This window comes from Python bivittatus, unplaced genomic scaffold (genome assembly GCF_059951505.1).
Source record: "Python bivittatus isolate LINGU-HERP-01145 unplaced genomic scaffold, Pbiv_v1 ctg000080_np1212, whole genome shotgun sequence".
Taxonomy (NCBI): domain Eukaryota; kingdom Metazoa; phylum Chordata; class Lepidosauria; order Squamata; family Pythonidae; genus Python; species Python bivittatus.
The window spans coordinates 59,875,141-59,902,715 of record NW_028277035.1 but is presented as its reverse complement, the minus strand read 5'-3'; the positions used below and the strand labels follow the sequence as shown (position 1 = coordinate 59,902,715).

Genomic DNA, 27,575 nt, shown 5'->3' with positions numbered 1-27,575 from the left:
CATATGATGATGCAGGCATACCTAAATAAGCAATACTTCTCAAGTTACTTTCTGCCCTTCTGTTATCTGCTATCTACAAGGAAAACAATAGTGTCACAGAGAAGAAGAAACAAATTAGTTCAAGGTGCCAAATGCCAGGAAGAAGGTGTCCTCCCTCAAGACAAATGCCTTGGTTGCTATGGGGAAGTTTGTGATAAGGAATTTACAACCAGCCTGGTTCACACCAGCTTCAAGGGTGCTGTATGTTCCTTCATGTTTCAATTTTATTAAGGCTATCCCATTCATCTGAGGCCTCTAAAAACTTGCTTCTTTCACCCAAAGGTATATTTTCCTCACACAATCATGTAATTAATTTTATCCACAAAATAATACCAACCACCTCCTGTATTATGGATCATAACTAATTCTAGGAGTGCTTGGGAGACAACTTCCCAGGCTGTGATAACATCTTATGGTCCAGTAGCAATAAACAAGCAAATAAATGCAAGTTAAATTGGAAGCATCTATTTTATTCAATAGCATACAGTGGAGCCAGAAGTAAAAATATAAGCATTTTTCTTGCAAGCAATGGATACAATAACCATGTTTTATTTTTTACCTTTACTTGATGAGTGTTTTGTCCTTTTTCGAAGCAGCTTTTCACTGAATCAGTTGCCTGCCGCTGGTGATATCTGGACTCTGTTTCCAAAGTTTCTTTTAGTTTCTTCTTTAAAGCTACCTGTTCATCTTTAAGACAGAAATAATCACTGCCATCACTCATCAGCTACATCCGTACATCACAATAAATAATGGTCTCATGATGGAAATGAGACTCAGTGTGGCCTTGGCCTTGTACATTACGCTTCTTCCATGTCTTTTCTAGCATGACAAGATGACTAGGAGCTTTCTCTTAACATTTTTTATTAAGATCACATCCAATTTAGGCTACATTCAAATTGTAAACTCTAGTTATGTTAGCTATCATTTGTTGTGAAACAACTCAGTTTCTTAAGTCATAATTTTAAATGGCTTATTTCAATAAACAGTAGCTAGAAGTAACACATTTGATGATAGGAGTTTCAGTTAATAATAAATGGAATTAATTTTTGCAGCTGCACCAGAGATGGAGAGGGACATGCAAGCCTTGGGTTTCCACTGGCTCATTCCTATCAGAGAAACTGGAGTTTATTATGATTCAAACATATTAAATGCCTCATACTATAGAAAAATCATCATGTAATTTAAAGATACATTTTAATCTGTATTTTATTTTATGTTTTTGTTCATAAATTAACCAGGAAGATCTTTATCTTCTCTCCCAATTTAACAGATAGAGAATTTTTAATTGGCTAACAGAGATCACACACAATCACTCAATTCAGTTAAAGTCTAAACAAAGGCACTGTCATTCTTCTAGTTATGTGAATATACAACAATCACACTATTCCTTTTTAGGGTAAGCCACCATATGCAAAGCATAGAACAAAAACAAGAAATAGTAAGCCAAATGAATTAAAGCATGAGATAAGGATAAGGAAAGGAAATATAGCTAAATCTAGTTTATATCAACCATTCACTGTATCTCTCCATTCAGTTCTATCTTTGCATATCACCTTTGCTTCTTCCACATCCATACACCACTTCCTTCAATCCTTTTTTAAATATTTTTATTAAAGTTTACACACACACACACACACATATATACACAGTACTGTGCAAAGGTTTTAGGCAGGTGTGAAAAAATGCTGTAAAGTAAGAATGCTTTCAAAAATATATACAGTACTTGTTTATGTTTATCAGTTTACAAAATGCAAAGTGAGGAAACAGAAGAGAAACCCAAATCAAATCAATATTTGGTGTGACCACCCTTTGTCTTGAAAATAACATGAATTCTTCTAGGTACACTTGCACACAATTTATGAAGGAACTCAGCAGGTAGGTTGTTCCAATCATCTTGGAGAACTAACCACAGATCTCCTGTGGATGTAGGCTGCCTCAAATCGTTCTGTCTCTTCATGTAATCCCAGACAGACTCAATGATGTTGAGATCAGGGCTCTGTGGGGGCCAAACCATCACTTCCAGGACTCCTTGTTCTTCTTTACGCTGAAGATACAGTCAGGTCCAGAAATATTGGGACATCGACACAATTCTAACATCTTTGGCTCTATACACCACCACAATGGATTTGGGATGAAACAAACACAATGTGCGTTAACTGCAGACTGTCAGCTTTAATTTGAGGGTATGTACATCCAACTCAGGTGAACGGTGTAGGAATTACAACAGTTTGCATATGTGTCTCCCACTTGTTAAGGGACCAAAAGTAATGGGACAGAATAATAATCATACATCAAACTTTCCCTTTTTAATACTTGGTTGCAAATCCGCTGCAGTCAATCACAGCCTGAAGTCTGGAACGCATAGACATCACCAGACGCTGGGTTTCATCCCTGGTGATGCTCTGCCAGGCCTCTACTGCAACTGTCTTCAGTTCCTGCTTGTTCTTGGGGCATTTTCCCTTCAGTTTTGTCTTCAGCAAGTGAAATGCATGCTCAATGGGATTCAGGTCAGGTGATTGACTTGGCCATTGCATAACATTCCACTTCTGTCCCTTCAAAAACTCTTTGGTTGCTTTTGCAGTATGCTTTGGGTCATTGTCCATCTGTACTGTGAAGCGCCATCCAATGAGTTCTGCAGCATTTGGCTGAATGTGAGCAGATAATATTGCCCGAAACACTGCAGAATTCATCCTGCTACTTTTGTCAGCAGTCACATCATCAATAAATACAAGAGAACCAGTTCCATTAGCAGCCATACATGCCCACACCATGACACTACCACCACCATGCTTCACTGATGAGGTGGTATGCTTAGGATCATGAGCCGTTCCTTTCCTTCTCCATACTCTTCTCTTCCCATCACTCTGGTACAAGTTGATCTTGGTCTCATCTGTCCATAGGATGTTGTTCCAGAACTGTGAAGGCTTTTTTAGATGTCGTTTGGCAAACTCTAATCTGGCCTTCCTGTTTTTGAGGCTCACCAATGGTTTACATCTTGTGGTGAACCCTCTGTATTCACTCTGGTGAAGTCTTCTTTTGATTGTTGACTTTGACACACATACACCTACCTCCTGAGGAGTGTTCTTGATCTGGCCAACTGTTGTGAAGGGTGTTTTCTTCACCAGGGAAAGGATTCTTCGGTCATCCACCACAGTTGTTGTCTGTTGTCTCCCGGGTCTTTTGGTATTGCTGAGCTCACCGGTGCGTTCCTTCTTTTTGAGAATGTTCCAAACAGTTGTTTTGGCCACGCCTAATGTTCTTGCTATCTCTCTGATGGGTTTGTTTTGTTTCTTCAGCCTAATGATGGCTTGCTTCACTGATAGTGACAGCTCTTTGGATCTCATCTTGAGAGTTGACAGCAACAGATTCCACATGCAAATAGCACACTTGAAATGAACTCTGGGCCTTTTATCTGCACATTGTAATTGGGGTACTGAGGGGATATCACACACCTGGCCATGGAACAGCTGAGAAGCCAATTGTCCCATTACTTTTGGTCCCTTAACAAGTGGGAGGCACATATGCAAACTGTTGTAATTCCTACACCGTTCACCTGAGTTGGATGTACATACCCTCAAATTAAAGCTGACAGTCTGCAGTTCAGGCACATTGTGTTTGTTTCATTCCAAATCCATTGTGGTGGTGTATAGAGCCAAAGATGTTAGAATTGTGTCGATGTCCCAATATTTCTGGACCTGACTGTAGTTCTTAATGACACTGGCTCTATGTTTGGGGTCGTTGTTCTGCTGCAGAATAAATTTGGGGCTGTTACACACGCTGCTCCCAGGTTCGGCTTATGGTCACTCACTCACACACTCACAGCCTGTTGAGGCATGCGGATCTTGTCAGCCCCCCTTGCTTTCTACCTGGGTTTTCCAGATAGGTGCAGCTGGAGCAGACAGACACACAGCCCTGGTCAACAGCCGGGAAATAATTGGGGATACACACAAATCACTTCCAACTGAACACTGAGGCACAAGAGGTTCTTTGTAATACACAGAGACCCAGTGAATTTAAAGTAACAGCAAAACTTTACTGGTTGCAAGGTACATTTGCTCTTTCTCATCCACACACACACACGCGCTCATCCACACTTACCCACATCTTCCCAACTAGGCTGCCAGGCACTAGCTAGAGGGATGGAAGCCACCAAGTCTGGATCCAAAGGTGACTCAGATGACCAAGACGACTCAGAGTGGGCGGGCTTTGGGACCCCTTTTATCCCCAAAAGTCCTTGCTGGGTTGATTTACAAGTTGATGGGATTGGGGTGAGGGCTTCCATGTGCTCAGGCCCAACTTCCTCTTTCTGGTTCAGGTCCTTTGTTTTTTCCTTAAGGACTTGCTTCCTTCTTACCTACCTCCCTGAAGGGATCTCATAGATAAGATTCCTGGCTTTTGTCCTCTCTGCTTAAGTGCCTACTTCATCTTTAGGTTATGGCAGCTTCAGCCTAGTCTCACAGGGCCTCCCAGAGTGTATAGCATGATGGATAAGAATCTGCCTGTATTTCTCAGCACTGAGGACACCATTGATCCTGACCAAATCTCCAACTCCATTTTGCAGAAATGCAGCCCCAAACATGGAAGGATGCTTCACTGTTGCCTATAGACACTCATTATTGTACTGCTCTCCAGTGCTTCAGCAAACAAACTGCCTCCTGCTACAGCCAAATATTTCAGATTTTGACTCATCAGTCCAGAGCACCTATTGCCATTTTTCTGCACCCCAGTTCCTATGTTTTCATAGTCACTTAGCCTTATTTCCACGTTGGAGGTATGGCTTTTTGGCCGCAATTCTTCCATGAAGACCACTTCTGGCCAGACTTCTCCGGACAGTAGATCGGTGTACCTGGCTCCCACTGGTTTCCGCCAGTTCTGTGCTGATGGCACTGCTGGACATCTTCTGATGTCAAAGGGAAGTAAGCATGATGTGTCTTTCATCTGCTGCATTAGGTTTCCTTGGCCGACCACTGCATCTACGGTTCTCAGTGTTGCCCGTTTCTTTGTGCTTCTTCAAAAGAGCTTGAACAGCACATCTTGAAACCCCAGTCTGCTTTGCAATTTTTGCCTGGGGGAGACCTTGCTGATGCAGTAGAATTACCTTGTGTCTTGTTGCTGTGCTTGGTCTTGCCATGGTGTATGGCCTGTGACATGAAACTGTCTTCCACAACCTCACCTTAGTAGCAGAGTTTGGCTGTTCCTCACCCACTTTTAAGCCTCCTACACAGTTGTTTCTGTTTCAGTTAATGACTGTGTTTCAACCTACATATGAAATTGATGATCATTAGCACCTGCTTGGTATAACTGGTTAATCATACACCTGACTCGAATCCTACAAGATCCCCGACTTTGTGCAAGTGTACAAAGTGTGCAAGTGTAAGAATTGATGCTGGTTTGAAGCCAAGGGGTAGTTACACCAAATATTGATCTGATTTGGATTTCTCTTCTATTTATTCACTTTGCATTTTGTAAATTGATAAACATAAGCAACTACAATATATATTTTTGAAAGCATTCTTTCTTTACAGCATTTTTTCACACCTGCCTAAAACTTTTGCACAGTAGTGTATACATGTATGTATGTGTATGTGTGTGTATACTAACACAAAACTAAAAAACCTACAAACGAAGAGAAAAGAGAAAGAAATATAAAAGATGACTTCTCCCTCCCTCCAAACAAGTACAGTGGAACCTCAGTTTACGAACTTAATTCGTTCCGTGACTCTGGTCGCGACCCGAATTGGTTGCAACCCGAAGCAAATTTCCCCATAAGGTTCAATGTAATTACCGTTAATCCGTTCTGGCGTGGAGGACAGGGAGGCAGCTATTGCTTGGAGGGAGAGTCCCCCTCCCTACAACCACGTGTCAGGGGCGGAAAAATGGCCACAGACCACATGTCAGGGGTGGAAAAATGGCCGCGGACGTGTCAGGGGTGGAAAATGGCCACGGACCACGTGCCAGGGGCAGAAAAATGGCCGCGGACCACATGTCAGAGGCGGAAAATGGCCGCAGACCGTGTCACGGGAGGGAAAATGGCTGCGTATCCTGTTCGTACCCTGAGGTGGAGTTCGCAAACCGAAGGAAAATTTTGCAGCCGGAGCTGGTCATAACCCGAAAAGTTCGTTAACCGAAGCGTTCGTAACCCGAGGTTCCACTGTATATGTATTAACAGTAATTTAACACCTGTAATATCACTAAAAAAAGCCCTCTTCAATCCCTTTCTCCTCCCTAAACAATAACCGAATTATAAAAAATATTCAACAATCAATCTAATCAGCAAAAGCATTAAGAGTGCCAGTAATAATAAACTATATATTTTAAGCTTAAACAAATAGGTCCATTTTGCATTTTAGCTTCTAAGTTTTTTCTGAGAAATGAAACCTAAAGATCTCTCCCCTTAAGCATACAAAAGACCAGTAATAATCACATATGTGTTTTAAACTAAACCAAATAAAACACCTTTACAGGTATAAATCATCATCTTACAGTCCTAGTCAGAGAAAGAAAATTCAATATTAACAATCCAAGATCAAAATATAGACAATTTAACCTTGATCTGATAAGTCCACTTTGAATTCCTTTCTCTTCTTTTTGAAAAGCTCAGTCTTCAGTCTCTTCTCCAAATAAAACCCCAAATAACAATCTCTTATCATTCTCTTCCTATCTGTTTTCAGAGAAGGTTTCAGAGATTTGGTATTTCCCTTCTGTATATCCAAAATAGAGAAACTCTCAAAGTCACTCTTCCAGTTCATTACAGCTTCTTTTTCCATATCATTCTTGTAATCAAGCAACTTTGAGTCCATCTTCAGATCCACAGCTTCTTTTTCCATATCTTATACGTGTCTCTCTTATAATCTGGCATTTCTTTAAAGTCCATTTTAGAATCCTTATTCAAGTCATCCTTGACTGCTATTTTATCCAGTAAAATATTTTCTTCTTCTACAACCTCAGTTAGTCACAATTTTAAAAATAGTTCCTGGACACACTGATTCCAAACAGCTGAAGATTCTTCTTTGAAAGAAGGATATTCCTCCATTATGTTAAAAGAAATATATTCCTCTAGTCTCCATTCCCTTTGACCTTGAAAGCTCAGTCTTATCTTGTGTTTATTTTCAGAAGCAAAACTTTCCCAGGGCAGATTTTCTTGCAATTAAATCCAAATTCACTTACTGTATTTTCTTAAACATTTAAAACAATCTATAAAAAAGCTGTTTCAAATCCATCTAGCCTCTCAACTGTCCCCAATCAATATTTTTAATTCCCTTTCACTATTTCCAAACGTTAAAATATTTCTTTTTGATCTTTAAACTTACTTTAGTCTTCTTTTTCTCAGGATAGTAGGAAATTCTCCCAGTGTACAGCAACTAATCTTTCAGGAGGTTTTTAATCACCAAATAAATCACAGACAGGCAATTTACAATGTTAGTTAAAAGAGGAAGTAAAGCAAATCTAGTGTCCATTTGAAGGGTCCACACCACGGCTTGGGCTCAGTGTTTTTCCTTTGGCTCCCAGAGCGCTCCACCCACTAGAGGTTGCTAGTTTGCAATCTCTTACAGGGAATCTCTGTAAGGAGTACCTGTGGGTGATCCTGTCAATCTCCTTTATCTGGAGATGATTCTGAAGAGCTGGATCGAGGCCAGCTCCTCTAATTGCTGTGGGTGTTGGCTCCACAAAGAACAGAGCTGTGTTCAATTGGCCATTTCTTCCCCAGAAGCCACCACTTCCTTCATTCCTAAGTGTGGGTCAGTATACTGCATGGAGCTACTAGTTAGTGGATGAGGGCAAAGTAGTCTCTAGATTACAGATTTTTTATAACTTCTTTACTAATTCAGTCAAAACTGATAATAAGAACAGCATAGCCAACAATATACTATAATAATAATAATAATAATAATAGAAATTACAATAATCTCAACCAACAGTAGCATTCATGGTGTTGCATCTCATTCAGACAACACTACTTAGAGAAGGTCTTACGAAATAACCACGTTTTAACAAGTGCCTTTCTGCTCTGTTTCACTGGCCATCTTACCAAAAAGCTTTAACTGTTTTCCATCTCTCGCTTTGGCTTCTCAGTGAAAAAAACACTGGTACCTGGTTTATCCGTCTGCTGCCATTTTCCTTTCACCTCTTGCTGCCTTCCCAGCTGGGGTACAAAAGGTAGCATCCACTGATACAGGCACCAACAAGGCAACCACTGGTCAATTCAGCTCCTACAGTGTTTCAGCACCACAGACACTCCTCACTGTCCCTCTAGTCCTCTATAATACTGTAGGTTCAGCAAAATAGGGCTCACAGCCAGCACTTCCTTATCTTCCAGTTTGGCTTTGCTCTTTCATTCCAACAGTCCTTCAGCACACAGCTTAAAGCCGCACAAGCCTTAAGCCCTGGCAACCAACAATCCTCAACACCGGTACGACTTACTACATAAACCCTTTCTAAAGTCTAAGGATTCTCTGGCAATAAAATCTGCGAACAATTATGAACTAATAAACTTAGCTGGCACTCTTCCTTCTAATCTAAAAACACATGCGCTAGTGCCATTTTATTTGTCTCGCTGGCACAGAATAGGGTGAGCATGCTTGGGGTGTGGTCGCACTTGCAGCATACTGGGCAAAATGTGCCAGAACTGACTGGTACTGTCTTCACCATTAGCAAGGGATGTCGCATGCAGCACAGATATAAATAAGGCTAGATACTAGTCCACATCTTTTATTAAAAAGCACTATATGAAAAAAAGACTTGTAAATGATGCACATATTTTAGATAAGTTATTTTTGATTTCTGTATTAATTAAGAGTAAAAAGTAATGAAAAATATTTAAATATAAAAACATTTAAACACTGATCAATGACATTTGTACTACTCTAAAAAGAGTATACTAATGGGATCAAAACCAGAACTACCAACCTATTACTTCAGAAACAAAATAATGCATTAATAGATGCTAATTAATGATCAATTGCATAATACAGAAATACAGCAAATTACACAGTACCTAGTTCTTTCTTCCACTGAGATTTCTTAGCATCTAACAAGGTTTTATCCCACTCTCGTTCTCCCAGAGTACTAAACATGTCAGCTGGTTTCCATGAATTCCTGGTGAAAAAAATTAAACAAGATTTTTACAATTCAACCATTAATGTTAAAATAAGCATTATTTAGAAATCCAAACATTATATTGTAGTATTAGGACCAGAAGGAAATCCAAGCACCCTGCTCATTGCAAGCTTTTACCAAACTGCCTTTCCATTTTGTGCAAGGAAGAAAAGTCCTCTTCACTATTTTTGCATTCTACAGATTTTCCCTAAATAAACAAATTAAAATTTGATTGAAAAAATTAAATTGACAAATTAAAGCAATGTCTGTTTTTGTTTGCATTGGATAATCTGAGCATATGAAGTAGTTGGGGTTCCCTGCACACTAAGCATGTCTATGCATTATTATTTAGTACAACATACACAAACAGAAACCCATCCAGTTTCCTCCTGAGACTCTACATGTTCTCCATCTATTTTCCTTTTCCTATGGAAGGATATGGAAGCTTTTGCACTTGCCTCACCATGCTTTCATGAAACAGTAATTATCATTACTGATAGTCTTTCTCAAACTAGCCATTTACACATTGTGAATCCTGAAGCTGGCTTATTGAAACTAAGCAGATAGGCAGCTTTAGTTGGTTAGAAGAAGAAAGAGGATGGGGATAGTGCAAGCCCCCCAAAAGGCTAGGCTTATTCCTGTCATGCTGAATTGAAACTGATCTTACTGTGATATACAAACACAGCTACAGTGGTCTGGTTAACACACCATGGTCACAATATGCTTATTTGTTTACGGCATAGTGTTTTGCTTGAACCATTAGGTACAAATTAGACTAGGCTGGCTTATTGAAGCTATGGCCTAAACTCCTGGCTCAGCATTATATGTGAATCAGCCAGTCTCTGATTTTTCATGCGCATGTCCCTATATAATTCTGCAAAGATGCATACTATATAGTTTTTTATTTTTGGTGCCTTCGAGTCAGTCTTGACTCCTGGGAACTTCCTGGACAAGTCCCTGAAGTTTTCTTGGCAAGATTTTCAGAAGTGGCTTGCTTTGTAGAGCTGAGAGAGAGTGACTGGCCCAAGGTAACCTAGCTGGCTTTGTGCCTAAGGTGGAACTAGAACTCAAAATCTTCTGGTTTCTATCCTGGTGCCTTCACCATTACACCAAACTGGCTCTCTATACTATATTGTGCAGATAGGCAAAATGAAGTCCACCATATCAAGGGGCACATGTATCTCTCTTCTGGTGTCTGTCAAGTTTCCCATCTTATTTACCTTTAAAATGTTCTTATGATGAAAAATAACCAAGAAGTTGTCATGCTGTGAAATAAAATCCTAGCCACTAGCATCATTTTTATTTCCAACAAAATTTCTGGAATACCTCCCAGGTATTCTTAAAAAAATTATATCAGGGAGTAATTGCAACTTGATGTCCTGTCTGAAATGTAACTGTCTACCCAGGCAAAAAGAGACAATTTTTTTTTTATGATGTCCCATATGGCAGCCATTTTCTGAGAGCATCCACATTGTGCTCTCAAAATGTCCAATGTATCCACTGACTAGAAGAGAAAAGTACCTACCTGATACACAGTGCACAGGGACCTCCCCTCCATTCATCATGATGCTAATGATAAATTCTTTTAAGAGCATCCCAAAGTAAAATTTAAACTAATCTGAATTTTTGACTGATAAGATCTACGCACATTATTATTTTCTGTACAGCATGTCTAGAGATTCCTTGTTTTTTGTTTGAACAACAACTACTTTCACTTGGAAGAGATGGAACATCACCAACTTTCTGAAGTAATCCCATTACATTTTCTTCTGAAGTCTGATCAGCAAGAGTTTTGGTGTCTGAATAGTTCGATACTAGAAAACAAAAAGGACTTAATATTAGTTCAGCCGCAGCTGCAACAGATTCTTCCTTGTTTTTGCTGCAATAAAGTAATAACAGAAGCTTTTGAAATTACACCATCTTTTGTTTTAGTTTTCCTAATAGAATATATGTTTAAAATAAAATTGTCACCAATTTGTGAATGAAATATGGATAAATATTTCCAAAAAACTCAGAAGGGCTATGCAGCACTTTGGATTGGAAGAACCCAAGATGCTTCAGAATGCCCAGGGATGCAAATGCAGTATTGGTCTGCCATTCCTTAAACCAAACCCAGATTTTCCCAGGATAGTGTAGCAATTGTGGAGGGCACCCTTGGCTGCCTTAAACAATTGCAGCATTCACAACCCCACAAACTCTAAAACACTACTGACATTTGTGTTCAAGGTGCTGCATAGCCCTCTTATTCTACCTACCAATATCTGTGGATTATTTCACACATTTTAAACTTTGCCTGAATCTAAGTGACACAATTTATGTATATTAATTCTTAAATGGCACACATTTGTCAAAATATGAATGCAAACCTAATCTTTCCAACTGCTAATTCGTTCATTGATGATGTAGGGGTGTCTGTGTGTGTATCATGAGTGTATGTGTGCATGCACACATAAAACCATTTGTAATTCTATAAAGTATGCATCTATGCTAACTTCAGAACAGAAATCTGGTATAATTTTCATCAATTACAGGAAGTTGTCGCTTAACAACCATTGGTTCAGCAACTGTTCAAAGTTAAAATGGCGCTGAACAAATGGTAGTTATGACCAGTCCTTGACGTTATGGCCATTGCAGTGCACCTGTGGTTATATGATCAAAATTTGGGCACTTGGCAAGCGTTCTGCATTTTTGGCCACACATGCGCTTCAACTCACCCACCTCTCTATCTCCCCCCATCTCTTTTTTGGCTGCCCAAAGGGTGGTGGTGCAGGTGGTGGCTCCCTGGGTGAAGGTGGCGGCTGTTGGTGCTGAAGCGCCAACAGCCACTTGGGGAGCTGCCGCCCACACCAGCACCTGCCTCCTCCCTGGCTCCATCCCACTGCCTCCTCCACAGCTGGGCCTGGTGAGCTCCCTTTGGTGTATCCTCGCCCAGCGCCTGCATTCTGGGCCAGCAGCAGCAGAAGACAGCATTCAGCTAGGGGCAGTGGGGTGTAGCAGGGATTGGTGGTGGCGCAGTGCAGGGTGGCCAAAAGGGCAGAGATGGGGGGAGATAGGTGGGTGGGAGGAGTTGAAGCAGAGGCGAGTGTGGCAGGGTGGTGGTGCCCTGTCTGCAGAAGGGAGCTTGCTGGGCCCGGCTGGGAGGAGGCAGCGGATGGAGCCAGCAGTTTGTGCAGGGCAGGAGAAGTGTGAGGTCCTTGCCTACCAATGGCGTGCTCCTCGCCTAATGACTGCAACTGGGACTACCGGAACTGACATCGCTAAGCAGCATGGTCATGTGATGTTTTGCCTAATGACCACTTTGTTTAGCAATGGAAATTCCAGTCCCAATTAGGGTCATTAAGCGAGGACTACCTGTATATCCTGCATATGAAATAGGCTAAACCTTGGGGTGATTCTTTTTAATTTGATATCATTTTTACCTATTTTTCATTCTGAAGCCACCCAGAGTTGTTCTGGAATCAGATGCATCAATTTAATCCAGCTTCCGGTGGCCTCTGATTGCAAATCACGAGCTTTCGCAATTTAGCTCAGGTTGTCACCAGGAATTGAGCTTGGCTTGAGGACTTGACTTCTACAAACAATTCCACTTACAGTGGGGCAAAAAAGTATTTAGTCAGCCACCAATTGTGCAAGTTCTCCCACTTAAAAAGATGAGAGAGGCCTGTAATTTTCATCATAGGTATACCTCAACTATGAGAGACAAAATGAGAAAAAAAATCCAGAAAATCACATTGTCTGATTTTTAAAGAATTTATTTGCAAATCATGGTGGAAAATAAGTATTTGGTCACCTACAAACAAGCAAGATGTCTGGCTCTCACAGACCTGTAACTACTTCTTTAAGAGGCTCCTCTGTCCTCCACTCGTTACCTGTAGTAATGGCACCTGTTTGACCTTGTTATCAGTATAAAAGACACCTGTCCACAACCTCAAACAGTCACACTCCAAACTCCACTATGGCCAAGACCAAAGAGCTGTTGAAGGACACCAGAAACAAAATTGTAGACCTGCACCAGGCTGGGAAGGCTGAATCTGCAATAGGCAAGCAGCTTGGTGTGAAGAAATCAACTGTGGGAGCAATAATTAGAAAATGGAAGACATACAAGACCACTGATAATCTCCCTTGATCTGGGGCTCCATGCAAGATCTCACCCCGTGGGGTCAAAATGATCACAAGAATGGTGAGCAAAAATCCCAGAACCACATGGGGGGACCTAGTGAATGACCTGCAGAGAGCTGGGACCAAAGTAAAAAGGCTACCATCAGTAACACACTATGCCGCCAGGGACTCAAATCCTGCAGTGCCAGATGTGTCCCCCTGCTTAAGCCAGTACATGTCTGGGCCCGTCTGAAGTTTGCTAGAGAGCATTTGGATGATCCAGAAGAGGATTGGGAGAATGTCATATGGTCAGATGAAACCAAAGTAGAACGTTTTGGTCTAAACTCAACTCGTTGTGTTTGGAGGAGAGAGAATGCTGAGTTGCATCCAAAGAACACCATACCTACTGTGAAGCATGGGGGTGGAAACATCATGCTTTGGGGCTGTTTTTCTGCAAAGGGACCAGGATGACTGATCCGTGTAAAGGAAAGAATGAATGGGGCCATGTATCGTGAGATTTTGAGTGAACACCTCCTTCCATCAGCAAGGGCATTGAAGATGAAACGTGGCTGGGTCTTTCAGCATGACAATGATCCCAAACACACCGCCCGGGCAACGAAGGGGTGGCTTCGTAAGAAGCATTTCAAGGTCCTGGAGTGGCCTAGCCAGTTTCCAGATCTCAACCCCATGGAAAACCTTTGGAGGGAGTTGAAAGTCGGTGTTGCCCAGCGACAGCCCCAAAACATCACTGTTCTAGAGGAGATCTGCATGGAGGAATGGGCCAAAATACCAGCAACAGTGTGTGAAAACCTTGTGAAGACTTACTGAAAACGTTTGACCTCTGTCATTGCCAACAAAGGATATATAACAAAGTATTGAGATGAACTTTTGATATTGACCAAATACTTATTTTCCACCATGATTTGCAAATAAATTCTTTAAAAATCAGACAATGTGATTTTCTGGATTTTTCCCCCCATTTTGTCTCTCATAGTTGAGGTATACCTATGATGAAAATTACAGGCCTCTCTCATCTTTTTAAGTGGGAGAACTTGCACAATTGGTGGCTGACTAAATACTTTTTTGCCCCACTGTAGTTTACCATGGTTTTGCAACTGATGTGATATCTGAATTAAGCTAGACGCATCTGAATTGTAATTGTCCTTTTCCCCTAGACTGGAATAGTGACCCTAGCCATCGCTGAACACCCTTTTCCAAAAGCATACTTGAATGTTATGGTTTCCTTTGCTATACATAAAGTTATTTTAATTTTTACCATGTAGTATTTTATTCTACTTATTATAAAAAAGCATCTTGAATCAGTTTACAAATGCACACATTAAAAACAATATAAAAACCATACAGAGTAAAATGTTACAGCTGTTTGGGAACTGGAACCTTCTTGTTAAACCAGAGGAAGACAATTGTACTGTGCCTTCTGCCCTGACACATTTGTGCTGTGCCTATCACCTCCAGGGACTATACTGCTAAAATTTAGCAGCAAAACGGCAATTTGGGGCAGTGTGATTTAATGATTTAGGCCTTAAAATAGGCCTAATAAATCCTCTAATTTTGTGAACCTGCATAATCTAATTTGGGGTGCCCCTGACCCCAAATTCACCAAAATGAAAAAAGGCCAAAATGCCTAGTACTGCACAGTCATGTGACATAATTTTTTTTTTAATGTGGGCCCTTGCAAAGAAATAGTGCCTACCCCATAATAAATAAAAGAACAAGGAGGAACTCATTAGAGCTATGCAAAAACCGTATCATTGGAGAAAACATGTTGGCAATTGGATTTAGTATTTTTACTCTTCCAGCTTAACAGAACTTGTTCTAGTTAATTAATTCAGTAAGTGTCACTGTTAGATATTTGAAATTAATTTACCATGCAAATTTATAAGCCACTCTTTCTCTTTGTCTCTCTTGACTTCTGCTAGCAATGCTAAGGTGTAGGCATGCATACCCCTTCCCACTTCTCCTTTCCCAGGGGAGAATGCCTGTGTACGGGGTGAAGAAAAGAAAAATCTTACTTGTTTCTGCTTTCTTCTCATCCCGAACCTGAGGGGCTGCTTGGCTTCCTTCTTTTACTGCCATTAAAATCTGCTCCAGCTGCTGTTGTGTTAAACATACCAAATTGTCCCTTAGATCCTCGACAGAAGCAGAATGCTTTTTAAATTTCTTGTTGGATGCCAAAGGTTTCTTAACTGAAACTTTCATATTATCTGGCTTTGCAGTTGTATTGTCTTTTTGGATTATAAAAGCATCATCTCTATTACAGGGTTCTTTTGATGAATCCTTGGTAAACATCAGAGTTTCAGGATGTTTACTACCTTTGGTCACTGAAAGTCTTGATCCAGTTTTCTGTTTTGTTAAACACTCATTCTTCTCACAGGATGTTTGCACTGATTTCAGAATATGCCCATTTGGTTTTGATCTTGATGTGTATTTTAAGATCTTGTTTTTATTACATATCTGTGGAATAGAGACAGCTTGCTTATTGCACAGCCTTTAAAACTGTAGTATTACTTATATTACTATTATTATTTCCTCCAGTAATTGACTTCTTAAGCTGTAAAATGTTTTAGTTCCATGGCTAAAGGAATAGGACAATGTTTTCAGAATAACTTTAATGCAAATAATAGTTCCCTACTTCAACCTCTACAAAAAAATCTACAACAAAATAAGGCATACCGGACATCAGATTTCATTCCAATCTTGTTTTAGATCCAATTTAAACCAATTCAGAGGACAACTACTTTGCTTACACTCAGGGTTTTACATTCTCTCATTAAATGCCACTGGAAAATAGCCTGTGGGAAAGGGGAAACTACCTTGCCCTGAGCACTCCTGGAGGAGCAACAGAGTTCTTGGTGGTTGCATGCTTAATCCCCTCTGTGCCCTGTGCAATTTGCTGGAGATTACCACGTCTTTACTGCTTTGCCTAGGGCAGAGGAAAAAGCATACAGTGCCAATAGAAGAGAATACATGTAGCTCACGGTTGAACTGTGGAGTCCTTGGGGTTCTCTGAGCTTGGTTGTTTTCCTGCAAACATTTCCTTACCCGGCTAGGTAACATCTTCAGTGCTAAAACGGGATGGGGTTTGCTCTCTGTTTATATACTATGGCATGCCCTGCCAGTGTTGGTGGGGGGTGGGGGTTTTGTTTTGTTTTTCCCCTCTGGTAGTTCCTTGATTAGGGTATTGTTCACTGCTTGATTGTATGTCTGGTGATAATCTTGGCGTTAATCTCTGTTTATCTGGGTGATGACTGCTGGTGAGGAGATGTTCTGGTCTTTTGTTTTCCTTTCTATTGTCTCTTTTGAATAGTGTGTAGATGTTGCCCACCCCAAAGAGCTATCTTACTGGTTTGTAGAATGGGAAAATAAAGCTAGCATACCCTTGAAAACAGATTGATCAGAGGATATAATGAGGCAGTTGCCAAAACCACAACACACTAGGGCAGTGTTTCTCAACCTTAGCAACTTTAAGACGGGTAGGGAATTCTGGGAATTGAAGTCCACACATCTTAAAGTTGCCAAGGTTGAGAAACACTGCACTAGGGTGCAGACTCAGAGAGGACATCAGATCTTTGCAGCTGCCCTGATAATCTCTGAAACTCATACATGTACTGAAGATTTGTGAGCAATATATTTTGGATCACATTGTTTCAGGAAAAACACTCAAAAAGGGGGGAAAAAACACTTTGTTTCTCAGAAGTGCTAGTACATAATGAGAGAGAGAGAGAGAATATGTGTGCGTGTATATATAAATAAATAAAAAGCATCACATATTTTTCACCTGTCTGCCCTACCCTACCATGGAAGTTTAATATATATTTCAAAAGCAAAAGCTGAATATGTAAGGTATTTATATTCTGTTCTTCAGAGAGTTACTTCATCAACCTATTAATTATTTAAAAAAAAATCTTACACCTTTAAATGAAAGGAAATGAAAAAGAAATCATTGGGCAGAAGGTTCCTGGAGCCATCACTGTCCTACAGCTTGCTTGGAGGATCCAAAGAATCAAGGAAGATAGCAGCCAGTTGCATTTTTATAAGAAAATAAAGACCTTAAGAAAGCATGGGTTCAAGCCTTTTAGGGCTTTTAGGGCAAAAATGAAATTTAACATATTGCTGATCACTTTTTTCTAAATTAGAGAAGTTCCTAGTAAACTGAAATATCAACAAATGTGGGTACAATTTATTTTGTAATCAAAGCATTAAAATAAAATGATATCACACCGTTAATACTGTAAGCAGGATTTAAGACTTACCCTTATGCCTGGTTTCGACTTACTTACTATGAAAGGGGGAAAAAAAAGCATTAGAATAAGGTCTAGGACAATTTTAACTTACTTTCCCAACTTGACTAGCAAAATCCCAGTGGCACTAAGAAGGCTAGAAATTTGACAATCAATGAATGTGGAGCGTATTCTGTATCCATCCATCCATGAAAACACTATATCTAGCAAACACCCTATTACAGTCACATGGCCACATTTCAGGTGCTTGGCAACTGGCTTGCATTTACAACCGGTTGCCAAGTGCCACATGATCATGTGATTGCCATTTGCAATCTTCTCTGCCGGCTTCCCCATTGGAAGCTGGTAGGGAAGGTTGCAAGCAGAGGAGACGCAGCAATGGGCAGTTATGGAGCTCAAATCTTCAGGATTTGAGGTCCCTGCCTTCACACCACTGCAAGGTTTTCCCTCTCTCTTCAGTAGTGCAAAGGCACGGACCTCAAATCTTCAGGATTTGACATACCTGCCTTCACACTGCTGCAAGCTTTCCCCTCCCCCTTCAGCGCTGGGCAGTTATGGACCTAAAATCTTCAGATGCTCCATTCACCACTGAGAGTGGGAAGGGAAAGAGGACAGAGCGAAAGCGTTTGTCTGCTGAAGGATTTCAGCTCTGCATGGACCTGAAATCCTTGAGCAGATGAAATCCTTCAGCAGACATCTCTTTCGCTCCATCCGCTAAACAATCTGGGAGATTGCTTAATGACCACAACTGGAAGTGCTTAGACTGCAGTCACTGAGCAAAGCAATCATGTGGGTATCTCGCTTAATGACCGCTTTGCTCAACAACTGAGATTCCGGTCCCAATTTCAGTCATTAGGCAAGGACTACCTCTACTTAAAATTCGGGGGGGGGGGGAGGCAACCCCAATTTTTTTTAAAATAAAAGGATTTACACCTTAACCCCAATCATACATGAGTGGAAATATGAAGGTTTCTGTAAGTCAGTTCTTCAGTTACAGAAGATAAAACAATTTGAAAAACTAATATTCTTAGCTCTGAATTGCTTACAGAGCAATTCAGAGATATTTCTAGCAACAGAACATCACTATGCATAATTTAGTTCAAACCACATTTGAGGCTTAAAGGCATATCAACACATGCATCACAACATAGATATGTACACGCATATACACATGTTCCTTTCTCTACAACCATATCCCCAGCATACGCATAGAGAGATAGACAAAACAACCCACTCCAGGTACCCACACATACACACACAGAGTAAGTACATATGGAAGGATTACAGTTTTAATGTCTTTGGGCTATTCTTGTAAACCAGATTTCTATATCAGTTACCACATCGTCCATTCTATCCAAAAGTTCTCATAATAAAAATAAATAAATAAATAAATAAATAAATAAATAAATAAATAAAATCATCAAAACCACATAATTGGAAAACAGTAGCCACAATCCAACACTGAGAGAAATCAGTGGTAGTATTCTTGCCTAATTCAAAATTGTACACAGGAAGCTGGCTTATAATAGGGGAGCCTATCTATCCATCTAAGCCAGATGAATAATTTTAGGCTGACCAAGGGCTGCACCTAACATTTTGGAGGGTAAAGGCTGTAAGTGGACCCAACTGTACATATGGGGGAGTTGGTTTTTTGAGGATTCATACTTTGTTAAAATATTCCTATTTTAGGAATTTGTACTACAGTTTTCACATATGTCCTATGTCTGAACTATACTATCAATTTTCAGCAGCTATGACCTGGGGCGGGGGGCGGGGGGAAGAAAAGCTGCAAATACTGTTTCAGGGTCATGGTTTGCCTACCCCTTGATACAAGTAATTATTACTTACAAAATGATAATTTAGTTCTACCAAATCTACAAACACATACTTATGGATGATAATGATTGAAACTGGGTTGTGTTTCATAGAAACTTTGCGTTTATTGTATCTATTGGGTTGTGGCCACTCTCTTCAACGTAGCCCTGTATCAATCCAGCCTAGGTATTTTCCAAGTTCATGGACTTCAACTCTCAGAATTCATAGCCAGTATGGCGATCGTTAAGAATTCTGGGAGTTGAAGTCCACATATCTGTAGGAGACCTAGGTTGGGAAAATTGCTGTTTTCTGATGTAATCAGAGTAAAATAATCCAAATAACTAGAACATATCTCACTAAGGTATTTAAAAATTGAAGGTTTCCTTAAAGAAACAAAACAAAAAAGTGGTGGTAATCATTAATACAGACTGATTTTATATATAAGAGTAATCATACCACAAGGAGCCACTATCAATCTAGGTTTTCCATCCAGTATTTCAGTTTCAAGCTTTAAACCATCCCTGTAATAAAAAAAACAGCAAACTGTTTATATAATTGAAATCAGCTTGAAAAAATATGGAACATAATTTTTAAATAAACCAATAAAGCCTATGACTATGTTTTTACAAAATAGTAAAGATCTAAACTAAACAGCGATTACAGTGTGGCATCTGACATATTCTAGCTTTCTTTTCTCCTTTTCACTTCCAGAGTTTCCTCTCCTCCCTTAAAATCATACAAAACAATTATAAATTATACAGAATAGGAAATAATTCAGCTTTGTGGAAAAACCAGCTATCACTTGCAAGTCAAGCTGCCTAGAGTAAGATTTCCCCATTTTTTAAAAAAGTAATTTTAGAGGCAACAGGAGTACAAAACCATTTTACAGCAGTAAAAAGTAATTTTGGGGACAATATAAATAAAGAAACCCTAAACTCAATCCCTAAAAGAGAAAGATGAACTGTTTATTACTCTCAGATACTTACACAGAAATGGTGATTTCTTCTTTAATGCAGAACACAACTGACTCATTAAATTTTTTTGCATGTTCCCACAAACCTAAGTTCACAAGCTTTAACTTGTTTTTGAAATCTAATGCTGTTGCCTTAAAGGCTTTGAGTATATATATGGTAAAGGGCACACATACACACAGAGATCACTGGAACAGAGGAAGGCACAAGCACTTCCATATTCCTGAAAACGTACATATCCATCACCCTAAATGAAGCTGAAATCTTCATGGAATGCTGGGTCAGATTCAGATTTAGCATGTCCAACTTGACTAGCAGGAATTGACTTCCCTGGCTGTGTGATACAGGAAGAATCTTTGAAAATTAGGTTGAAATATCTTTTCCTGCTTTTGGTGATTGCATATATTTAAAACTGGATCTAACCTTCAATATGCATAATGCAGTATATACATTATTATACCAAAATGTGTACAAGATAGGATACTAAAATAACCATTAATGAACTGATTATCAAATAAAAGTTATTATAAAAATTCTGCTATCAGAAAACATGTAGACTGCTAACTGCAGCATACTGCACTGGGGACTACACCACCAGTGAATTTAGTCTTAAAAGCTCATGGAAGCTATAAAAGAACCAAGCTTTCCAAAAGTCACTTCACTGTGGTGAGTGAAAATGGCATAAACATTGTTCCCCAAGCTTAGGTGTTTCTAGGCCTCATGGGAAGAGAACTAGGAGCATTGTCATCCATGCTGTATATGTCTACTTCTGGAATGCACCACAGGGCCTCTTTTTTTCCCCATTTTTCCACCTAAGGTGGGGGAAGGAAAGAGCATAAGTTCTGAAATGCCTTTATTTAGAGCTAACTTTAGAGCTGATTGATTGGTTTAGAAAAGCAGCAACAATTAAGCTTTCTCGATAGCACATTTGGTCTCTATGGCACACTGGAATTTGTAGCTAGGTTCACACATTGTACTAAAACATAGTTTTGTTTGTTTAACAAAGCATAGCTAAAACTTCTCAGCTTAGCATGATATGAAAACACAGTTTTCTCTTATCCTTCCTTTCCCAGAATAAAACCTCTGGATGTAATTCTAAATTTGAAGAGTACAAGAAAGAAGGTATCTGTCATCATTCTTACAGAATCCCATAGCTATTTCAAATAACAGCTCTCTCATGCAGAAAAGCATATAGGAGTGAAAGAGAAATTAATTGCTAGTAGTGGCTATGAATAATAGATTGGGCAACAACAGTCTATTTTTGCATTTTTTATTTGATGGGGCACAAAAGGACCACAGTTAAACATGACCTGAGTTGTGCCTGGAACTCTAAAGCAATCTACAACCAAATGTGAACCAATGTGCTCCAATTACTTACTGCAAGAAAGGAACCTACAGTCTTGAAACAGTATGTCTTTAACAGCCAACTTACGTACAGTATAGTACATTTGAACAATAATCAAGTTTTAATTTATCAAGGCACAACTGTCATCTGCCAGGTCCAAATCTAATAAAGTATCTCTCCAGTAATCAAATTAGGGGAAAGTGCCTCATCAAGCTTGAAGAGACAGATACGGTACTGGATCTAAAAACATCTGAAAGCTGCACAATAGAATACCTTTTCTATTCCTTAGCAAACGTCTACAAAACTCTTCTGCTTTCATGCTTGCACACAAGTGTATTATAGGACAATGACCTGCCCTATTCACGCACAAGAGGTCTAGACAGCATCTTCTTGCAAGTGTTAATTTTTAATATAAATGTACTTCTTCCCTTTTCAAAAAGAATATGTGCTTTATTTTAATTGGTAGCTAGGAAGTTCCATGTGGGAGTTCTCCTACATCTAATAAAAGTTCTGTTGAATGTGATGCAACTTGGTGACTATCATCTTGCAATCATTCAGACAGATCTGCTTCTCTTCTCCACATTCATGAGACCACTTGCTAACACATCTTCTGGAGCCTACTGAACTCAGTTCTTCACTCAGCTCCCCCCCCCCGCCCCGCATCCTTTCCTTTTATTTTCCACCAATCTTTTAATGTATTATTATGGTTGGTCGCACGGTCAGCCAAATGTTTAGACTGGATTTGGCATTTTTGTCCACCTATTGAGTCCTTCCCAAGGACCTGGGATAGGAAGATGTTATTGTTTAATAATATTAAAGGTGTCAGGGTGTGCAGCGTACATTTCGTGCAGTGGTACTCCGTGAGACAAAATAAACAGTCCACAGTCCAATGTAGAAAACTTGCACACAGACATTTACTGTACAATACATACAGAATGTACACCAACCTGCAAATCCCTAAGTACTTCCCAGAACTCCAACACCAGCCACAACTCCTATCACCAGCTACACTATAACCCATGGTGCACTTTGCTATATACAGTGGTTTGTGCTGTGTCATGCTGCCACACCCTACAGGTGTGTGCTCTGGGCGGGTTGCGGGGATTGCAAACACAGTCAAGCTGTGCTCTGTCAAGTGCATATTTTCACTGAGAAATTCTTTACTCCAGGGTAATACCCTGATAATCATTGCAGGATGTAAGGTGTTTCAAGTAAAGCTGTGTTTTGCAACTGACTGATGGTGATTTTGTCACAATTTTGTTATTATTATTATTATTATTATTATTATTATTATTATTTTATTTTAATTCATGCCAATTTGATTGTTGTATTTTAGTAGTTTTACTTTGTAATCCACTTGAAGATGACTACATGCTAAGCAATATAAAAATATATTAAGTACGCAATCCCAAGTTCATATCATAGGTTAGATAAGCAGGGGTTTGAGGTCTTTTTAGAATACTGTACAGCAATTATTTTCCATGGAATCTGATTTGCTGTTGAGTGTCTTTTTAACAAAAAGAATGACAACATAAACTCACCTGGCTGATAATAAAATGAAATTAATGAATTCTAGCTTTTATGACTCTTGCCCATACTCAGCAAGATTTACTTCCAAACATCTGGGGTTGTCAGAAAAAGTTGTGGTCCACTCGTGGCTTGAATGCACTATACAGAAACCAGCAGATGAAGCTGTCCAGCCACCAGCGTGGACTAGAGCAGTCGGCATTGCTACCCAGCCTAGCCCTAGCCCAGCACCGACATCACTAGCAGGGGCTTGTTTGCAAGGTATGATTAAGACCGTACAATAAACCGAGAGGAGTACTTGCCACGAGGGATGGACGGGGCCCCAGGCGCGCACAGAGGGCTTGCAACGGGGAGGCAGGAGCAGCTCTCGCAGCCCTTGCAGAAGCCACATCAGGCTTCAACGGGGATGATCCCACCGCCTTCGCGGACCTGCCTCCGACTGGAGGGCAGGAGATTTCGCCTCCTGCCAGCTCTACTCGGAAAGGAAATCTGGCGACAACTAAAGGGAGCCCCGTGGATCACCCAAGTACATCTAGTCGCCCCGGGCGACACAGCCGTAGGGACTGCCGTTCCGCAGGACTCCGCTTCCTTACCCCAGATTCATGGCTGCGTCTCTGCTCCGCGGACTAGCGCGGGAGCCCGTCATCCAGGGCAGGCCGGTGGGCAGCGGCAGCGGCAGCGGCAAGAGGTGCACGAACAGCCCCCTGGGCGGCTCTCGGCTTAATGTGTGTACGTCGGTTGCTGCCACCGCACAATGAAAGACGAGCTGATAGGCCTGCGGCTGCCCCGGTCCTTTCACCAATGAGCTCCGTTCTCACTTATCGGGTAGAGCTCCCTGCCTGCGAAGCATTGTGGGAATTGGAGTCCAGACGAATCTTGTTTTTCCCGCGCCGTCCGAGGTGGAGGGGGCGGCGAGGTGGAGGAGGGGCGAGCGGAAGAGCCGTTAGAAACGCTTTCCAGGCTCTTCAGAAGCGGCGAAGCGCTGAACGTTCCTATTTTTCTCTTCTAAGGGTCCTTTATACATCAGGATTGCTTTAGAACTACGTTTCTCAATCTCAGCGACTTTAAGATGTGTGGACTTCAACTCCCAGAATTCCCCAGCCAGCACGGATGGCTGGGGAATTCTGGGAGTTGAAGTCCACACGTCTTAAAGTTGCTGAGATTGAAAAACACTGCTTTAGAAAGTTACTGCCACTCTCTCTCAGCCATATTGCATGTGGTATCTTTATTTAAACTAGGGAGTCCCCTCGTGGACAACTCCAGATGTGTGTTTCTGAACTCCTAAAATTTTCAGGAATAACTTTGCTGGCTGGGGAATTCTGGGAGTTGAAGCTCACACTTCAGGAGAGCACCCAGGTTGCAGAAGGCTACTTTGGGCCATCTGGAGAAATTTCATTTCTCTTGGTTTGGCTTTGGGGCATGGAGGAACTATAACAAGAGTAAAAAAAAAAAAAAAAAAGCCAGGCCTGACTGATAGTTGTTGAAACAGGTTCAGAAAGGATGCAGAGCACAGATTCCGAATTCTTTCCAATCTCTAAATAATAGCTCTGCGTTTGGTCACGTGACTGGGAAGGAGGAAATGCGGCCTTAGAATGGACAAATTAGCAACATTCCAAGCCTCTGCCCAAGTAGGAAGTGTTGCCGGTATGATTTTAGAAATGTTTTTTCTTTGCTGGCTCTAGCTGGATTGCGTCCATTTTCCAACCTGAACTTTATTTTGGTGGCTTCTCCCCCACATCACTTTTGGTCCTGTTCTGTTTTCCAAAAGTTAAAGGCAAACATACAGAATTCTGAGCCCCTTTATCTAAGTTCTTCCCCTCACTCCACTGAGTGGGAAAAAATGAAAACGGCAAATCTTGAAGAATTAATATATTTTCATGCTCTAAACTGTAAATTGGTTAAAGCAGTTTATCTCATAAAAATGGCATCTTAACCAATGTTTGGATTTTATTCCTCACTCTAAAGTGCTCTATGATTGAAATGTGGTTTAACCTGTGTGGCTGTGCAGCTTATGACTGATCTTGGCTGATCTGAAAAACTAAGCAGGGTAGACTATGGTTAGTACTTGGATGAGAGACAACCAGAAAATATCAAGAAAACTACAGCTGAGCTCAATTCCAAGGATTCTTTATGAAGGGTGTTATGCTTCTAGCCCACATTGCAAAAATAAAATGAAAAATCCACAGACATTGATTGATTGATTGATTGATTGATTGATTGATTGATTGATTGACTGACTTACGTAGTTACTCATTAGATATATACAGTGCTCCACATTTCTTCCAGGCACTCAGGCTCAGTATGACTTACATAGAGATCCCCCATCATTTTATCCCCACAACCACCACCCATGAGATTAATTAAACTAGGGTCAACCAGTGAGTTTCCATGTAGAAATTTATGGCTCTCCCATTCTAGTCCAAAACCTTGATTACAGCACCCCACTAGTTCTCTTTACAAAGAACACAATATTAATATCTAAAATATACTAGAAAATAATGTTAATTCAACTACAGGCCTTACTTTTATTTGCCTAATAGTAAGATACTGCTTTTTTATAAACTTGATTTCAATCAGCAGGTGGCAGAATATTCAAGCTTTGATATCTAGTTTATAGCTTAATAATGAACAACACAATAACACTAATATTTCAGAATGGGTGGATGTATATTTAACTTAATAGCCCCTGATAACCAGTCAGCTAAATAAGGGGAAATTCTTAAGATATAGGAAGTAATATTATCCTAAAATATATGTGTATGAGTGATTGTGTGTGTGTGTGTAAAGTGGCATTTGTGAAAGAACTGAGTTTGTGTCCTTTCTCTTCAGCCAAAGGGAAGATATATACTGCATTCAGTTTCAGGGTTGGCATAGTTTCCAGCTCTGTGTGGAGTCATATAAGAGCAGTGAGAAAATACAGAATATTGTAGATTTCCAGTGGTTGTGACACATCTTCACTGCTCAGCATTTAGTCCCTCTGCCAATAAAGCACTACCGATAGGGCAGGCGTACTGGAGACTCTCATTGACTTGGAAGAATCTCAAAAGGCAGCCCACAGCTTCTAGCTCCCTCTAGCAGCCTTAAGAATATGGGATCGTTTCCTAAAGGAATACTTCGATGATTCCAGAGGTAGAGAATAGCCATCAAGATCAGTTGTCATTCATAGCCCAACCATCCATGGATGCGTCCAGTTCCTTTTTCAATCCATCAAACTACAGCAAATTCCAGAGTTTAGCTATATGCTGTAGAAAGGAATACTTCCTTATACTGGCCCTGAATTTCCCTCCATTTAGTTTGAATAGATGTACCAGAGCTAGTGAAAAAGGAGAAAAACTTTCTATCCACATTTCCCATACTAGGTGTGATAGGCTTGTGAGTAGCTATGTAGATTCACTAATAAAACAATCCAGACTGTGGGGTTAACATGATTCATTCTGACAAAGAAAAAAGGCCACTGAATTTGACTTCAATCAATTAGTTTATTGATTAGTTGTTTGACCATATCAAACAACTATAAAAACAATACAAAGAAAAAGACAATACAGATAGTCCTCACTTACTGATTGTCTCATTCAGTGACCATTCAAAGTTACAGTAGGTTTACAACCGGTTCTCGAATTTGCAGCTGTTGCAGCATCCCTGTGGTCACATGACTGCCATTTGTGACCTTCACAGTGGGCTTCCAACAAGCAAAGTCAATGGGGAAGCCAGCAGGAAGTTGCAAGTCATGGTCACATGATGTCATGTTTAATGACCTGTGATGATTCACAACCACAGCAGAACAGATGTCATAAGTCCAGTTTGGTCATGTCACATTTCACTTAACAACTGCGTCACTTAGTGACAGAGTTGCTGGTCCCAATTGTGGTCAGTAAGTGAAGACTACCTGTAGACTGTCGCCCCTGCAGTCAACTTCAATCTCTTCTAAGTGGTCCATCTTCTTTTGGATGGTCTTTGATATAAAGGACATGGTCCTCCTAATAATATGCAAGTAAGTTCTCTGCTAAAAGTACAGGTATTCCTCACTTACTGATCACTTGTTCAGTGACCGTTCGAGTTACGACGGTGCTGAAAAAATAACTTTATGGCCCATTTACAACCATTGCAGTGTCCCTCAGTCACTTGATCACCATTACAGTCAGTTCGTGTTGTCCTGTGCCTGACCTGCATTTTCCCAGTTAGGGAGCCTTACATGCCTGTATATACCCTTAAACAAGAGTTTGAATATAAAACCTGGATTAGATAGAGAAGTCTAGGTTCCATGTTCAGAGCCCACAAATTTCTTTCAGAGTATGTCTCTGTTTATCGAATCAAAGGCTATGCTAAGGTCTATGAAAGTTGTAAAAAATTGACTCCCTTAACTGTGCATTTTTCTATATGATAACATAAAATGTAACAGTTATCATAGTAGAGTGGTGAGGT

General features: G+C 40.4%; 1 protein-coding gene across 2 annotated transcripts in view; it reads right to left on the bottom strand.

The window, feature by feature from the left end:
* The window catches only part of CCDC66 (coiled-coil domain containing 66), a 53,476-nt gene extending 29,585 nt beyond the window's left edge, over positions 1-23,891 (bottom strand). For both annotated transcript variants that reach the window (XR_015794893.1, XM_088134199.1), the window contains exons 1-7: positions 23,747-23,891; positions 19,767-19,831; positions 17,508-17,533; positions 15,267-15,708; positions 10,784-10,949; positions 9,035-9,135; positions 599-726 (exon numbers count right to left, since the gene is read on the bottom strand). Coding sequence is in view for 1 of the 2 variants with exons in the window: in XM_088134199.1 (XP_087990325.1) it covers positions 599-726; positions 9,035-9,135; positions 10,784-10,949; positions 15,267-15,708; positions 17,508-17,533; positions 19,767-19,831; positions 23,747-23,799 (981 nt within the window). In the remaining variant the exon portion in view is untranslated. The remainder of the gene's footprint in view (positions 1-598; positions 727-9,034; positions 9,136-10,783; positions 10,950-15,266; positions 15,709-17,507; positions 17,534-19,766; positions 19,832-23,746) is intronic.
* Positions 23,892-27,575: the final 3,684 nt, after the last annotated feature.